At 61.7% G+C, this 15737-nt stretch overlaps 3 protein-coding genes across 9 annotated transcripts in view; 2 read left to right on the forward strand and 1 right to left on the reverse strand.

Moving 5' to 3' along the window:
* The window catches only part of RPGRIP1 (RPGR interacting protein 1), a 6027-nt gene extending 509 nt beyond the window's left edge, over positions 1-5518 (reverse strand). The window contains 15 exon segments of the mRNA XM_085319912.1: positions 16-590; positions 592-849; positions 923-1297; positions 1412-1655; positions 1966-2429; positions 2500-2603; positions 2711-3134; positions 3194-3331; positions 3436-3710; positions 3787-3872; positions 3957-4030; positions 4109-4360; positions 4443-4729; positions 5006-5332; positions 5452-5518. Of these exon segments, the coding sequence (XP_085176038.1) occupies positions 16-590; positions 592-849; positions 923-1297; positions 1412-1655; positions 1966-2429; positions 2500-2603; positions 2711-3134; positions 3194-3331; positions 3436-3710; positions 3787-3872; positions 3957-4030; positions 4109-4360; positions 4443-4729; positions 5006-5332; positions 5452-5518 (3950 nt within the window).
* Positions 5519-6914: 1396 nt separating this feature from the next.
* LOC146587238 (G protein-coupled receptor 4-like) lies at positions 6915-9308 on the forward strand. The gene is made up of 4 exons (XM_085319913.1): positions 6915-7384; positions 7484-7996; positions 8572-8704; positions 9250-9308. The coding sequence occupies exons 1-4, from the start codon at positions 6986-6988 to the stop codon at positions 9306-9308; spliced, it is 1104 nt and encodes a 367-aa protein (XP_085176039.1). The 5' UTR covers positions 6915-6985.
* Positions 8981-14850, forward strand: HNRNPC (heterogeneous nuclear ribonucleoprotein C). 7 transcript variants are annotated; one of them, XM_085319925.1, is made up of 10 exons: positions 8981-9104; positions 10223-10337; positions 10547-11017; positions 12627-12887; positions 13370-13484; positions 13670-13717; positions 13817-13977; positions 14072-14185; positions 14287-14444; positions 14540-14850. In XM_085319925.1, the coding sequence occupies exons 4-10, from the start codon at positions 12647-12649 to the stop codon at positions 14621-14623; spliced, it is 921 nt and encodes a 306-aa protein (XP_085176051.1). In that variant the 5' UTR covers positions 8981-9104; positions 10223-10337; positions 10547-11017; positions 12627-12646; the 3' UTR covers positions 14624-14850. The 7 variants fall into 7 exon arrangements, with proteins under 7 accessions (XP_085176051.1, XP_085176052.1, XP_085176050.1 ...); XM_085319926.1 differs by lacking the exon at positions 10223-10337 and having other exon boundaries at positions 10547-10702; positions 10992-11017; XM_085319924.1 differs by lacking the exon at positions 10223-10337.
* Positions 14851-15737: the final 887 nt, after the last annotated feature.

The raw sequence follows: 15737 nt of genomic DNA on the forward strand, positions 1-15737 counted from the left end.
AACAGTGGTCTTTGCCACGTCTTCATGAGCTCACTGCGGGAGGGGGCCATGCTGGCACTCGGCTTGTCGCCCCCGGCGGTACACGGTGCGAAGGGCGTCCGCCGCTTCCACGCTGACCCGGAGCCGGCCAAGGGCCAGGCCGGGCTCTGCCAGGCTGCAGACTGGTTCCGCAGAGAGGGGAGAAAAATGTGGCGGGAGAGGGAGTTTTGGTCAGGGCTGGGTGCCAGGCAGGGGGAGGCAGCCAGCAGCCGCGGCAGTCGCTCACCATCCAGGTCACGCTCCAGCGCGTCGCAGCCTGTCCGCAGCATCTCGGCCAGGTCAAGCCAGGCAGCACCCAGCTCCTGGCGCTTGCCGCTGGCTGCTCCCCCCGGGGGCTCGCTCACCACTGCGAAGCGCAGGCTGTGGTGGCAGCAGGCAGCACCCCTCAGCGTAAGGAATTTGAGCCAGGAATCTGGGGATGCACCCCGGAGAGAGGGGATGGTTCTTCTATTGCTCACCAGCTGCGTCCTGGCTTCTTGTCCCGCAGCATGGCAAAGAGCAGCTCCTGCCGTGCCTTTCCCACCTCTCCGTCTAGATGGATCACTGCAGGGGGGAAAAGGGGGTCCAGCGGGATTGGCTCCGGGTTGTGCTCCAGGCGGGCGCTGGGGCTTGCTCCTCACCTTGGCTGGAATGGAAGAAAACCTCCTCACCGCCCCGGGGCTCCCGCAGCGCCAGGGGCGTCTCTGTCTCAGCCGGTGGCACGCCAGGAAAGCGGTACGCTACGCGGAGCTGCCGGAGGTGGCTGCCAGAGCCAGAGGTGCCGGTGTGCAGGCACAGAGAGACCACTTCCACACGGATGCGCTTGGAGGCCTGTGGGAGACAGGCGCAGCGAGAATCACCGCCCGTGCACATGCTTGCTGGTGGGCTCCCAGCAGCTGCTTACCGGCACCAGCGTCCAGGCACTGCTCCCCACCACGACCTCGTCGCTGTCTGTGCTCAGCGCCTCCTGCTCCGAGGAAGCTGCGGCAGCCGATAGTTTTAGGAATGGCAACGCCTCCAGAGGCGTTTCAGCCTGCACCAGCCAGAGAAGGTCGTTACCTGCAGCCTCCGGCACCCGGGCTGATGCGTGGTGCCGTGGGAGGGAGCCGGGGGCTCCGTACGCTGTTGCAGCCCGGCACCTGCGGGTGCTGCTGTCCTGGTGTGCCGGCGGCACGTAGCAGCGCTGCCACTCCAGGCTGATTCTGATCGTACCGTTGGGAGTCCCGTGGGGATCCGTCAAGGTAAAGTCTCCTGTTGGGCCCAGAGCACAGCATCCCCCCTTTGCTCAGTGTCGTGGAGAGGCTCCCTGCCAGCCCATCCCAGGGCGTGACACACGGATCCCGGGCACCGCGTAGGAATCCCGGACACATCATAAGGATTGCAGATGTGTCACAGGAATCCTGGATGCATCGCAACCATCCTGGACGCCTCTTGGCAATCCCAGGTGCGTTTCAAGCATCCCGGATGTGCCACCATCCCAGATGCCGTGCAGCAATCCTGGATGCATCGTGAAGATCCCGGGCGCATTGTGAGGATCCTGGGCACCTCCCAGCAATCCTAGGTGTGTCACTAGGATCCCAGATGCCATGCAGCAATCCCGGATGCGTCCTGAGGACTGCGGATGCATCCAAGGATCTCTGGTAATCCCGGACACCTTGTTGGGATCCCAGATGTCATGCGGTAATCCCAGATCTATCATGAAGACTGCAGATGTATCCAAGGATCCTTGGTGATCCTGGATGCATTGTGGGAATCCCAGGCACTGTACAGGGATCCCGGATGCCTCATGGGGATCGTGAATGCCATGCAGCAATCCCAGACGCATCACAAGGACTGCAGATGCATCTGAGGATCCCTGGCAATCCCAGATGCGTTGCAGGGATCCCATGTGTGTCATGAGGACTGTGGATACATCATGAGGATCCCTGGCTATCCTAGGCACCTCACGGAGATCCTGAGCGCCTCCTCGCAATCCTGGGTGCCTCGTGGGATCCCAGACACGTTACGGGGATCCCGGCCGCCACGTAAGCCTCACCTGCAATGCTGCACCCACGAGCCAGGGGCAGCAGCGGCACCTCCGCCTTGCCCATGTAGGCGCCAGGCTCATTGTCATCGGCGTCGAAGACGTACACACTGAGGCAGCCCAGCCGCAGGTAGCGGTGCAGCTCGGCCGTGACCCACAGCGGGAAGGCCTGCAGGTCACTGAAGCGTGGTGCCCTGCTGCCAGGCTCCACCGGCGTGGTGTGGTCAGGGAAGGCAAAGAAGCGGTAGACGGCGTAGGGGCTGGGCTGGGCACCCGGGCGCCGGGCCCGCAACCCTGCACAGCCCGTCACTCGCACCCACAGCTCGTTGGGCCACCCCTCGGGCTCTGGCATCTGTGGGGGGGAGCTGGTGGGGTGAGCAAGCGCCGCCTGCCGTGCCATCCATAAAGGCCCAGAGCCAGCCCCAGGGAGGGCCACAGCTCCGTGCACCCCACCGCACACTCGCCTCCTCCTCCGAGCTGGATCCGGAGGCATTAGGGTGCTCTGCCGGCAGCTGCAGCCTCGTCCAGTACTCCAGCACTCCATAATATTCTCCGCTCGGACCTGCACGTGGGGAGAGGAGGCGGCTGCTGCAGGTTAGGCATCCGGAGGCAGGAAAAGTGGCAGCAGAGAGAGATGCTGCTAAGGGCACTGGTGCAGGCAGCGCGTACCCCGCAGCGTGGCCGTGGCGTGCACCCGCTGGCCGTGCCCCAGCGCCTCGCTGAAGCGTAGCCAGCATGAGGCCAGTGTGCCGTGCTCAGTGGCAGCGGCCCAATGGAGCTCCAGGCGGGCGGCGGAGCGCCGCAGGTAGCGCAGGAAGAGGGGCTCGCCCCGTGCTGCGTACTGCGAGGTGAAGCTGTAGCAGGGCTGGGGCCCCAGTGCCAGAGGTGTGCAGTGAGTCTCGAAGTCGTACACGCCATAGGTGCAGAAGGTGAGGGGCTCGGCATCTCCCAGGCGCCCCAGCGCCTCCACCGACAGAGCTGCCCTGGCCACGTGCAGCTCCAGCAGCACCTCTCCGCCGCTCGGAGCCGCACGGGCATCGTCCGATGGTGGCGCTGGGAGCTGCCGGGCACCGTAGACGAAGTCGTGCAGCCGCTCTGGGTGGAGAGGGAGGGCGGTGGCGGGAGGAAGTGGGTGGGCGTCGTGTTGGCTACCGCCTCTGTGGCCACCTTACCCTCCAGCTGCTGGAGGCGGGCGGTACGGAGATCCAGGAGCCGGGCTTGTTGCTGATGCTCCTCTTCGTGGCTCTGGCGCTCCCGCTGCGCCTGCAGTGCCACGCTCTCCAGCTCTGCCTGCCGTGGCATTCCCGCTCAGGTCAGTGCCCTCGGGACACAAGGTGAATTCCAGCTCTGTCGGGTCGCTCCTACCAGCTCTAGGGTGCAGGAGAGATCCGTACCTGGTAGTTCCTGTTGAGGCGGTGCTGCAGGATCAGCATGTCACGCGTCTTCTCCAGCTCCAGAGCCGTCTCAGCATGTGCCGCCTCCGTCTCGTGGACTTTCTGCCTCAGGGCGAGTAGCTCCTCCAACCCTGGCACGTGGGGATGCTCTGGGGTACCTGGCTCCTCCTGCCACTGCTCCTCTTGCTCCGTACCACCCAGGAGCGTCCCATCTGGTCGCTGCTCCAGCTCCTTGCGCTGAGCTGCTGATGGGGGGGGAGGGGGAGTCCTTGCAACTGCAAAGCCAGGTGAAAATGTGCATTTTGAGGTTAGTTTTCTTCTTTTTTCCTCCTGCGAGTGGCAAGTGCTCACCTGTTTCCTGCTCCAACACCGCTGGCAGCTGTGCCTCAGCCAGTGTCTCTGGCGGCAGTGACGGTAGCTCCTTGCGATGCAGGGAGCTGCAGAGAGAAAGGCCAGGCGATGCTCAGGGCGCTCCGGAAGGGATCGCCCACTGGACCGCACGTACTGGAGCCCCACCACACCTCCGCAGCAGCTTGTCGTAATCCTCCTTCAGCAGGTCTCGCTCCTGCTCCAGATCACCAATCCGCTCCTGGAACTGGAAGGGGGCAGTGAGGTGGGAGTGCAAAGCCTGCTGTGAGGGGGCAGCCACGCCAGCCAGCTGGGGTGCTCCCACCTCCTCCAGCGCCCGCCGCAATCCAGAGAGCCGCGGCAGCCGCCGCTCCAGGGCTGCAGCCCGGCGCGTCTCCTCGGCCAGCCGCCCTGCAAGCTCTTCCACCCGGGCCAGGAGGGCATCGCCGGTGGCTCGGGCTATCTCCTGGTGCTGTAGAGGAAGAGGGCGAGTCGTGGGGTGACTCTGGCACAGGGTGGTCAGCACGTCCTCGCCCCTTCCATCAGTGGCTACCTGCCGCAGCTGGCTCTCGTAGGCCTGGGGAAAGGAAAAGAAAACACCAGGTGCCATTATCTCCCTGTTATTTCCCCATTATCGCTCTCCTGGGCTGGCACCTCACCTGCTGCAGGTCACCCAGGCGGGCTCGGGCCCCGGCCAGCTCCACGCCTCGTTCCCGCAGGAGCCGCTGGAGCCGGATCAGCTCCACATTACTCTGGATGGCTGCTCTATAGTAAGCAGGAGGGAAGTGAGTGGCTTTTAGCTTGCATTGGCGTGCCCCAGCTTTGCCCCTCTGTTTCCGCAGGGGCCAAACAGACAATGTACCGGCGCAGCCGACACTGCTGCTCCGCCTCGCTGCCGTGCTGAAGGCACGTGAGCTGCCGCTCGGGGAAGCTTGCTCCCCATGTGCTGCGAGAGAGGTAGCAGAGGGGGATTTTTTGCATGAGGAGATCAGAGCTTAGATATGGGAAAAACATCGGCACACCTGGACGCACTCACAGCCTCTCTGCGCAGAGTCCACCCTCCTCAGCAACGTGGCGCCCGGTGGGAGCCGCGTGGGCTGTTCTCACTCCCAGAGCCCGCTCTGGCATCCCTGCGGCGGCACCAGGAAGTAGGTCAGCGAGTTTCCAGTGGGCGCAGAGGGAGACGCACTTCAGGGAAGAGCGGCCGTGTGCCCAGCCTCACCCAGGTGATGCTTCCTGCTCCCTCTGCCGCCTCGGTGGAGCGGCCGGCGGTGCAGCCGGCAGTGGCACCGCTGGAGCAGCAGCTGCTGCCGGTAGGTGAGCAGGGACTGCCGCAGACCCCAGTTTCGCCGCTCCAGCTTGCCCGCACGTACCCGCAGCGCTTCCAGCGCCTTCACCAGCTCTGGCTGGCCGTTGGGCCCCGAGCGGCGCATGGCTGGGTCTCGTGGTCCCGCAGTGGGCTGTTTCCACCTCCCCGTGCACTCCTGCCAGTTCTCCTCGCGTTGCTGCCGGAGATGCTCCCTGTGGCTCTGGGGCTGCACTGCCCCCTCTGAAAAGCCGAATGGGGAGCAAGCGTAGCTGGGCTTCGCACAGGAACCTTGCAGGAGCTCTGGCCCTCCCTCCGCACCCGGGGACGGAGCCAGAGGGAAGGGGCTGCATGGGGCTGACCTGTGACGGGGTCTGTGTCCCTGACGGGCAGCTCTCCGGCGGTCTCGTCCAGGAGCGGCCGCAGCATGGTCCGGCCTGCGAGCCTTCCAGCTAATCTGCTGCCATCTGCCAGATAGGAAGAAATACTTAGACACCTAAATACCTCAGAAATCCTGGCTGCCTCAGGCAGCAGTGTCCCGCCCAGAGAGGAGGGAATACTCTCTGTAATCCGCGTAATCCGGCTGCCATCGTGCATTTATGTCCTTTCCTGTGCTGGCCCCCTGCCGAAGCTCAGCACGATTTAAGGGCGCAAAATGCCCCAGCAGGGCAGGAAGGCGTCTCAGTGGAAGGCCGGGCCGCCGCAAGTACGTGAGCCGGCGCAATGGGGGCTGTGGCGAGCGTGGTTTCAGCACAGCAGAAGGTTATTGAGGACGGCAGGCGCCTCACCGTGCTGCCGGCCAGTGCTGGGGATCCTCCAGGAAGCTCCAGACGTTCATTAAACCCTGCCCAGAGTCCAGCTTTGGGACCAGAATGCCAGTGACCTGCAGAGCGGGAGCGTGATTTTTCAGGTGAGGGTCTGGCTGCTTGAATGGTCCTGCTTGGGATAAATTGGCGCTGTGGTTGCCCGGTCCCGAAGCACAGGGAATTTCTCCGGTCAGAAATTGAGTATTTTTTTCCCCCTTTGCATTCCTGTGGGGCTTGTGCCTCAGAGTAGTTCTCCTCTGTCTTCTCCAGCACAGTGAGGCACAGAGGGATTTGGGAACAGGCACTAGAGGTGAGGGGCATTCCTCCTGCTTGTACTTTGACCTGGGGAAGAGTGCATTGGGGAGAGAAGAGCGGAATGAAAATTAGGGAAATCGGTAACGGGTACAGGCCTGGTGCTGCCCTAGCAATAGGCCAGATGGAAAGCAGGAAAGTCCAGTCCTTCCCAAAAGCTCAGTTGTTTTGTGGCCAATGATAGGAACGAAACAAGCAGGCTGCCGAAACCTCGATAATTTGCTGCCTCAATGAGTTATGATGAACTTTGATGTAGCACTGACAGACCGAGAGACTAATAGTTAACGTGACTGTGGTGAAGAGTAGCTATACATTCATTTCTGTGCTGAAGAAAACAGAGTAAAATTTGGCATTTTTCCCTCCCCCGAGCACTCGGCAGTGCTTTCCGCTGTGGCCCAGGCTCATCTTATCGCGCGGCATTTCCGAGCGCTCATCTCTGCGTGAGCCCGCAAGCCACGGCGAGGCCCCAGTTCCCACCGGCCCGCGCAGCGAGCAGTGCTTCACGCCGTGGGGGTTTTCGAGGCATCCGCTGCAAGCACGTGTGCTGTGTGCGGGTCACCGTGGCTTTCTGACCGCAGCTCTGGGGACAAATGTCTCTGTCCTGAAGGAAACAGGAGCAAGTGGCCGCTCCCAGAGGGGAATAGGGACAAGGAGTAAATTACCGGGGACGCTGCTGGAGCTGCGTTCCGTCCTCTCTCACGCAGGAGGAGTGCGCGGAGGCCCACCGACGAGCCCTGGGAGCACGGCTTGCTCCTTCACAGTCACGCAAGTTGCTGGCATGGACAACTCCTCCCAGTGGCATGTGCCCTTTAACTCCACCAAGCATTTTCTCCTCCCCATCTACAGCCTTGTGCTGGTGGCCGGGCTGCCCCTGAATGGCCTGGCCCTCTGGGCCCTGCTGTCCCAGACTAGCACGTCGGTGCTCTTCACCTACATGCTGAACGTGGTGGTGGCCAACCTGCTGCAGCTTCTGACGCTGCCCTTCTGGATCGACTACAGCCGCCAGGACCACGCTTGGTCTTGGGGTAGCACCACCTGCAGAGGGGTGGGCCTGACCTTCCTCACAGCCCTCTATGCCAAGAACGGCTTCCTCTGCCTCATCGCCATGGAGCGCTACCTGGGGCTGGTCCATCCACTGCGCTTCCGGGGCCTGCAGACGGCACGCAGCGCAGCCGGGGTGAGCGCAGCCTCCTGGGCCCTGGTGGCCATCCTCTGCCTCGTGGGCAGCCTCCTCCAGCCGGTGGAGGAGCTGAGACCTCACCTCTGCTACGAGCAGCTGTGCCCCAGAGAGAAGCGCTATGCTATGTTCAGGACAGCTGCCGGAGTCCTCTCCTTCTTCCTGCCCTGCTTCTTCATGACCTTCTTCTACCTCCGTGGCCTGGGGAAGCTCAAGGAAGTGACCACCCTCGATGGGAAAGCCAAGAGGAAGATCACTCGGTTCATCGCTTGCATGATCATTGCCTTCTATCTGCTCCAGGTCCCTTACCAGGCTACCTCCTACTCCAAGTTCATGGCACAGCTGCTGCTGGAGAACAGCTGCTCCTTCGAGGGGTATCTCTTCACCTACGACCGCCTGGCACTGGGCCTCACCACCGTCAGCGATGTGGCCGACCCCCTCCTCTACATCCTGCTCCTCAAGGACGTGCGAGAGGCGCTTGCCAAGCGGCTGGTGTGCTGGGGCAGCACCCCAGCGATGGGGGGGGGGCCCACCAGGGCCCAGTGCCAGCATGTACCACAGTGTGATGCCCCCTTCGCACTGTCTCTGCCTCTGTTAGAGCACCCAAGAGGGGTAAAGCCCTAGGATAAGGGCTAGTGCTGAGGAAGGCCCCTTCATCCCCCAAAATCTTTACACCCCCCCCCCCCCCCCCAACCCGCTGTCTCTGCCTCTGGAAAAGCATCTATGAGGGAGAGAGAGAGATGCCCCCCCGCCCCAGGATCGGAGCTGGTGCTGAGGGACCAGGCCCCACCTTGGGGAGGGAGTCCTCAAATGCATCCCCTCTTTTGGGGCCGGTCCCTGCTTTTCTTTGCCCTCATTAAACTATCATTTTTTTTCTTTTTTTTTAATTCGAGTTCTTCTCCCCCTCCCCCAATAGCTATCATTTCCTGCTTCTGTGGGAGCCCTTGGCCTTATGCAGCCCTCACCCAGCCCTCACACCTCAGCCATGGCCACCGCCTGTCAGCATAGCCCCGCCCCCTCCCGCCCGGTAACGGCTCCCGAGGCTTCAAATCAGCCTATCAGCGTGCAGTATGGGGGGGGGAGATTGACAGGAGAATGGAATAATTCTGTGCAGGTGCCGCAGCCGGCGCAGCCAATCGCCGTCGAGGATCACGCCTAAGCTTCCGCCCTTCCCTCTCCTCGCGCAGCGTCATCTCCCCCTGGCCAATAGAAAACCGCCGGCGCCGAAGAGGGGGCGTGGGAGTGCACCGCGCAAGCGCATCGCTGCTCGTTGTCAGCGCAGGGGCTATGCCCTCCCGCCTGTGGCAGCCCTGCCCAGAGGTGGGGACCACAAGAGCCGCTCCCACGTTGATAGGCGAAAAAGGGGGGATAGACAGCGCGGCCGACGAATCAGAATAGAAATCCCCGAGCATATCTTGGAGTGGCAGGAAGGGTAGGCAATCGCATGCCCCCTTCCCCCTCCCGCGCGGCTGAGCGTTGGCCCTCCCTTCGCCCCCTCTCATTGGTTGATTAGTAGACGGACATCTCCTCAGCGAATCGCGACGCGCAAGGCCGTCTCCCCTCCCCCTCCTCCGTCCAACGGTGGCTTGGGGGGCTGGGCTCGCTTTCGTCCGGGCCGAGCAGCGCAGAGGGCGGCGTGGGCGCCATTTTGTGAGCAGCCTCGAGCTGGGAGGCGGCGAGAGGGGGGACAGCGCGCGGGTGAGCCACACGGAGCCGAGCGGTGAGTGAGCCGTTTCTTTGCTCCCGGGGCTGGGCCGCAGAAGGGGAGCCGCCCTCAGCGGCGGCTCGGTAATGGCGTCACATCGCCCCTCTCTCACCGCAGCGGGAGGCAGCCGCGTCTCCCCCCTTCCCCCGTTTCCCCCGAGGTGGCCTGCGGCATGTCGCTGTCCTCATCGCCGCCGCAGTGCCGCGCCGCAAGGATTAACGGCTGCCTTGGAGGGGGGGGTGATAGCGGCGCGTCCCACAGCGCCGGGGGCGGGGAACGGGGAGCCGTTGGTCGGGCGACACTACGGCGAGAGCTGCGGGGGGTGGGGGGTAAGGGGAATGGCGCGGTGCCTCCTTTTGGACGATACCACTCTGCGCAGGGGGGGCGCGTGCGTAAACGGCCCTTGTGGGAAGAGACCAACGCAGGGTTGCGGGGGCGTGGCCAGCCGAGAGGGGCGTGGCCAAGCCGCGGAGTGGTGCCCAACCCGGGGGCCTGGCTAGCCGGAGGGCGTGGCCGGACCGGGGAGCGGGGGCAAGCCTGGAGGAGGAGGGGGAGGGAGCAGCCTAGGGGGCGGGGCCAGAACGGTAAGCGGGGCGCAGCGCAGTGGGGGCGGGGCCAGCCCGCACGTGGCACCGGCCCTCTCGAAGCCAGAGGGGGAATAACGGGAACCTGCTGCTGCCCGAGCCATTGGGTGAGAAACAGGCTGCTTTCAGGGCTGGATTATTAATTTTCCCTCCCCCCAAAAATGCTCTTCTGCACTTCTTACCACCTTCCTGTCTCTTGAGCTGCAGCCGTGGCCTGTCGTATCCCCTTTCCGGGCCGGATCACGTGAGAGTGGGTGTGTGTAGCACTGTATTTCTCTTCCAGGCTAAAGGCTCCTCTCTGCCATCATCGTCATCACGATACTCACTCGCCAGCTTTTCTGGTTCCTTCTGAGAGTGTAACTTCATTCCCCCCCCTCCCCCTTCCCCTTCTTGTTATTTTGCTGGTAATAATCTGCTTCTGCAGAATCTAGCAGGGTTTTAAAAAAGAGAAAAGAAAACTCCTTTTTGGCCTCTGTTGTGGCTCAGATCCCCAAGGTTACTTGAGCTCCAGTGACTGGCTTGTCGACTCCTCTTTGCATCCTCTTTCAGGATCCGACCTGTCGTGCGTTCACTCGGTTCTCAGGTCTCCTCCTTGCCTCAGGGTTACGCGTGTGAGCGCGATGCATCGCCCGTAGCGAACCCGCCCTCCGCCACAAGCTCACAGGTGTCTGATGTCTGAGCTGCTTCCTTGGAGATGGGAGAAGCAGAGAGAGGATTAGAGCAGAGGCGATTTTTAAGCGCGTTAGCTGGAAGCTGAGACGACTATGAGCTTGGGGCCTTTGGGAGGCCGGCCGATCTCTCTTGGGGGGAGCGGGAGAGGCGTGCAGCGTTTCTGAGGAACCCTGACTCAATCTGTCCCTTCTCCTTTCACAGGGCAGCGAGGCGAAACCCCATCCCTCCTCACTGGAGCTCAGCTTCGTATTAACTCCCCTCCCCACACACGCACACCTCCCGATTTTATAGAGCCATTTTAACGGTGCCCCCTGTGGCCTCTTGCTCCCTGCGCCAAACTGGAGCTGGATTTAAGATGTAATTTTGAAAGTCAACCTGTATTTTTTTTGCAGCAGCTGGGTTAGAGGAGGAGCCTTTTAGCCCCTCATGAGCTGACCTCTCTCGGGTATTTTTAGAGTGAAGTGATGGTGTGCAAAGGGCTTTGATGGTCTCCTACGGAGAGCTCTCCGCACGCGGTCCTCTGGCAACCGCGGCTGGAACAGAGCGTGAGAGAGAGAGAGAGAACAGAAATGATCGTTGCTGACTTGACCTTTCGGCACCTCCCGTTTTTCTAATCTGGGCTATTTTTATTTTTGTTTTTTTACAGCGAGATTTTTTTGATCTTCAGCTACAGTAAGTTACTCAAAATTTTTTTCATTTTTCCTGCCTTTCCACTGATTTCCTTTTTATTGTTGTTGCTAGTTACTATTACTATTATACTACTATAATGCTGATGACTTTACTATGATGATATGTTGGTGATAGTGATGATAATGACACTGCTGATTTTTAACCGGATGAAATCAAGTTTTTCTGAGTGTTCCTGACTGAGCTGGGTTTTTACCCTTTGTGAGACACAGCGAGGTTTTTAAAATTTTTAAGTGGATCGATCGTGCTAACTCTTTCCCCCTCCCCCCCGACTGCTGAGAGCGGAACCCGGTTTCTCCTGAACTGTTTTAGAGCGTCTCTGGAAGTCTGTTTTTTTTTTTATTATTATTTTTTTTTATTATTTTTTATTTTTTTAATTTTTAATCTTTCGTTTGTGCCATTTTTAAACTGTTGCTGCCATATGATGTCTGTGGTGCCGGTCGCCTGTGGGGGCGATGGCCCTTCCCCAAACAGCCCCCCCCTCCTCCTGTCCCCCTTTTTCCCCCCCCCTTCCCTGAAACCCCTCGTCCCGCTCTCTTCCTCTACGCCATCCCTCCCTCGAAACAACCCACCGCTACGTCACGGATGCCCTGGAGCGACGGCAGCCACCCGGAGTCACCCGTGGAGCAGATAAACCCTTCCCGGGCCATGGTAAGAGGTGTGAGGGCCAGTTGGTTTCCTTGCGAGGTTTGGCAGCCAGAGCCAAAGGTCCTGGCACGGAAGAAGCGCTGCCACGGGGACTCCGCGTGAGAGGCCTGACGGGGATGTCCCGTGGGGTCCCAGCCATCCGCCTTGTCTCCCGAGCGAGGATCAAAAGCCCCCGGCATTGCGCGGCCCCGGAAGAGCTGTGGTTCGCTCGCGCGAAGGCAGGAAGAGGTCGTGGGAAGTACGTTCGTGGACACGGAGCCTCAAAGCCCTCGGAAACGTCCCTGCCCTGCGAAGGTGCCCGGGATCCCGTGGGCTGGCGTGGCAGAGAGCACACGGAGTTGGCCACGGCGCTCCGAAGCTCCTAGGATGCCTTCCGAAGTCCGCACCCTGAAGCAAAGCTACCGATGGCGCTTGGGAGCCAGTCGTTCCTGCTGATATTTCTCAAAAAAACCTCCATGGAAACCCAGCATGGAGAAACCCTCGGGGATGGGGCCCAGCCGTCCTCGGCTTCGTCCCGCGGCAAAGCCGGCGACGTCAGTGAGCGACGAACGGGCTGTCCAGTGCCCGCCACGTCTGAAGCCGTAGCCAGCTTAAGGCGCTCGATTTACGAGGAAGTTGATCTACGGAGACTTGAATTAATGCCGGCGCCATTGGGGAAGAGCTGGGGGGAAGCAGCACCTGATGGCATGCTGAATGCCTCTCGCGCCGTTCCTTTTAGCCGGGTGCCCGCACGTGGGAGGCTGAGGCTAGCCACGAGCGGGTTGTTTCTCCTCGGCTGGATTGTCAGAGCGGCATTGTTGGGTGCAGGAGGAGGGAGCTGGCTGTGACTGCGGGGACTGCAGGCGATTTGTGTTTCTTTTTTTTTTTTTTTTTTTCATATACCGACAACACCGAGATCTACACTCTCCCCAGACACTTCTCTGACTGCATCCACCTCCCTCGGCAGGTCCTCGCCACCCTTGAGCCATGGCCAGCAACGTCACCAACAAGACCGATCCGCGCTCCATGAACTCGCGTGTCTTCATCGGCAACCTCAACACGCTGGTGGTGAAGAAGAGTGACGTGGAGGCCATCTTCTCCAAGTATGGCAAGATCGTGGGCTGCTCCGTGCACAAGGGCTTTGCCTTCGTGCAGTATGTCAACGAGCGAAACGCCCGTGCCGCTGTGGCGGGCGAGGATGGCCGGATGATCGCGGGCCAGGTCCTAGGTGAGCCACGTCCCTGGCCTTGCCTCAGTGGGGACGGGCAGCAGCGCGCGAGCGGCTTCGGCGCGCTCGACCCGGCCGGGCTCTCTGCCCAAAGGGTTTGGCGCCGGCCTGATCCGGGGGGGAGTTCGGCGGGAGCCAGGTGAGTTGAGGGGGGAAAAGTGTGGTGGCTCGTGCCTTCGATCACCGACTCCTGTCGTCCTGTCTCGGCTGCTAGCCGGTGTCCGTCGTGGGCAATTTTCAGCACGGTTCACAGGGATCGCTGGGCCTCGAAGCCACGGACCCCGTCGTCAGTGGAAAATGGGGGTCCGGAACTGCTTAAACTCCGATGCCGGCGCGGCGCTGTTCTCCGTACCGGCCCGTTGGTGGAGGCGCTCGAGCTCTGTAGTGGATTCCATCCGGGTGCCACGGCCAGGGCTGCTGGTCCCCTGTCGGCAGGTAAGCGGGGGGCTTCATCGCTCAGTAGAGCTGTGTTTCTTGCTCAGATATTAACCTGGCGGCCGAGCCGAAGGTGAACCGGGGCAAGGCCGGTGTCAAGCGGTCGGCGGCGGAGATGTACGGGTCAGTAGCTGCGCCACCTTCTCCGTCCCCTCTAGTCAGGTCGGGACCCTTATTTTTTTCTATTCTGCCTTCTGGGCATTTCTTTGTTTTTTGTTTTTTTTCCCCCCCTCCCCTGGCTCCTGGAGGTGGGGAGGGATCCTGGAAGCGCTCAGTATGCTTCTCCCTCCCCGCCTCTGCCTCCACCCCGGCCGCCCTGACCTCGCCATCCCGGCCTTCTCTTGCAGGTCCTCATTTGACCTGGACTACGACTTCCAGAGGGATTACTACGACAGGTACAGAGCTGCTGGGCGCTCGCTCAGTCTTCTTAGGAGATGGGAAACGGGGTGGGTCGGAGGGCGCCTCCGGTTTCTTCACTTCAGCTTTGCCTGCAGGATGTACAGCTACCCGGCTCGCGTGCCGCCACCGCCTCCCATCGCGCGGGCCGTGGTGCCCTCCAAACGCCAGCGCGTCTCCGGCAACACGTCCCGCCGGGGCAAGAGCGGCTTTAACTCCAAGAGCGGCCAGCGAGGGTCTTCCTCCAAATCTGGAAAGTGTAAGTGTTGGGCTGGGACAGGGATCCCAGCGGGATTGGGGCCGAATTCGTGCCCCTGCCCGGCCTCATTCTTCTCCGCTCTTCCTGGTGGCAGTGAAAGGCGATGACCTGCAGACCATCAAGAAGGAGCTGAGCCAAATCAAGCAGAAGGTGGATTCGCTGCTGGAGAGCCTGGAGAAGATCGAGAAGGATCAAAGTAAACAGACGGGTGAGGGCGGGGGGGGAACCTGCGGCGGGGGGCGGCCCTCGTCGTCGTCGTCCCCCGCCCGCCATGACGCCCTGCCTCTTCCCCTTCCCGCACCCCTGCAGAGCAGAAGAACGACAAGTCGGAAGAGGAGCAGAGCAGCAGCTCCGCAAAGAAGGAGGAAAGCAATGTGAAGATGGAGTCAGAGGCGGGGGCGGACGATTCTGCCGAGGAGGGGGATCTGCTGGATGACGACGACAACGAGGACCGGGGAGACGATCAGGTAGGGAGCTAGGAGGCCCCGGGGGGCCTGCAGCGGGCGGGGCCGGAGCCCGTCTCTCTGTCCCTCACCCCTCTGACCCCACCGCTTTCTCGCAGCTGGAGTCCATAAAGGGGGACGAGAAAGAGGCAGAGGAAGGAGAGGATGACAGAGACAGCGCCAATGGCGAAGATGACTCCTAAGCTCCTTCCTGCCCTCTTCCCCCCAGCAAAAGCACCCATCTGAAAAAACGAGTCGGTGCCCGGCCCCGTTCCCGCCTCCTTGCTGCCCGCTCCCATGTGTTCACGGTGTTGTGTCTCCCGCCGCCCTGCCCGCTCTCACTGTAGTTCTGTTAAGTCCACCTGTAATTTTCCTCTTTTAATTTTGATACCTCTTTATGACTTAACAATAAAAGGACGTATGGTTTTTACCCGCTGGTGTGTGAAGCTGAACCCATCCTTGGAGAGGCGCTGCCGTTTGGGCCCTGGGCACGGGGCGAGGGGCGTGTGCCGAAGGGGGCCGGGAGCAGAGCCCCCGCCGGCCGAGACCGCGCGCGGCGCTTGCAAAAGGCTTGGGGTCCCGCGCATGCGCAGCGGCGGCACCGCGCTCCCTGCTGCCCGCTGACGAGCTCTGCGCGGCACCACAGGCGGGCGCCACGCGCATGCGCAGTGGCGGGGTTGCGCTCCCTGCTGCCCCCTGACGAGCGCACGGCCGCGCTGCAACCAGGAGTCCTGCGCATGTGCGGGGGAGCGTCCGCTGCTTCCCCCCCCATGCCAGGCCGGAGGGCAAGTGGCGTTCAAAACGCGTTTCTAGAAGTTAATTCAAATCAAAAAGGAAATCAGTACGTTAACTGTGAAGGTCAGCAGGTTCTGCTCAGGCCTGGGGCCTGTTTCAGGGATCCTGGGGCGCCGCAGCGGCCTCTGGGTCGGGAGAGGGCAGGGGCGGGCGCCCACAGGTAACGGACGGCAACGGCACAAGGTCAAGCCCTGCAGGGCGCTCCACCCTGAGGCATGCCGGGAGGGGTAGTCTTCCGGCTCCCGGCTTCCGGTCGGCCATTTTGGTCTGGAAGGCATGCCGGGAAGGGTAGTCTTCCGGCTCCTGGCTTCCGGTCGGCCATTTTGGTCTGGGAGGCATGCCGGGAAGGGTAGTCTTCCGGCTCCTGGCTTCCGGTCGGCCATTTTAGTCTGTCAGGCATGCCGGGAGGGGTAGTCTTCCGGCTCTTGGCTTCCGGTCGGCCATTTTTGTCTGTCAGGCATGCCGGGAGGGGTAGTCTTCCGGCTCCCGGCTTCCGGTCGGCCATTTTTGTCTGTCAGGCAT

This window comes from Rhea americana, unplaced genomic scaffold (genome assembly GCF_003343005.1).
Source record: "Rhea americana isolate MKP2758 unplaced genomic scaffold, rheAme1 scaffold_602, whole genome shotgun sequence".
Taxonomy (NCBI): Eukaryota; Metazoa; Chordata; class Aves; order Rheiformes; family Rheidae; genus Rhea; species Rhea americana.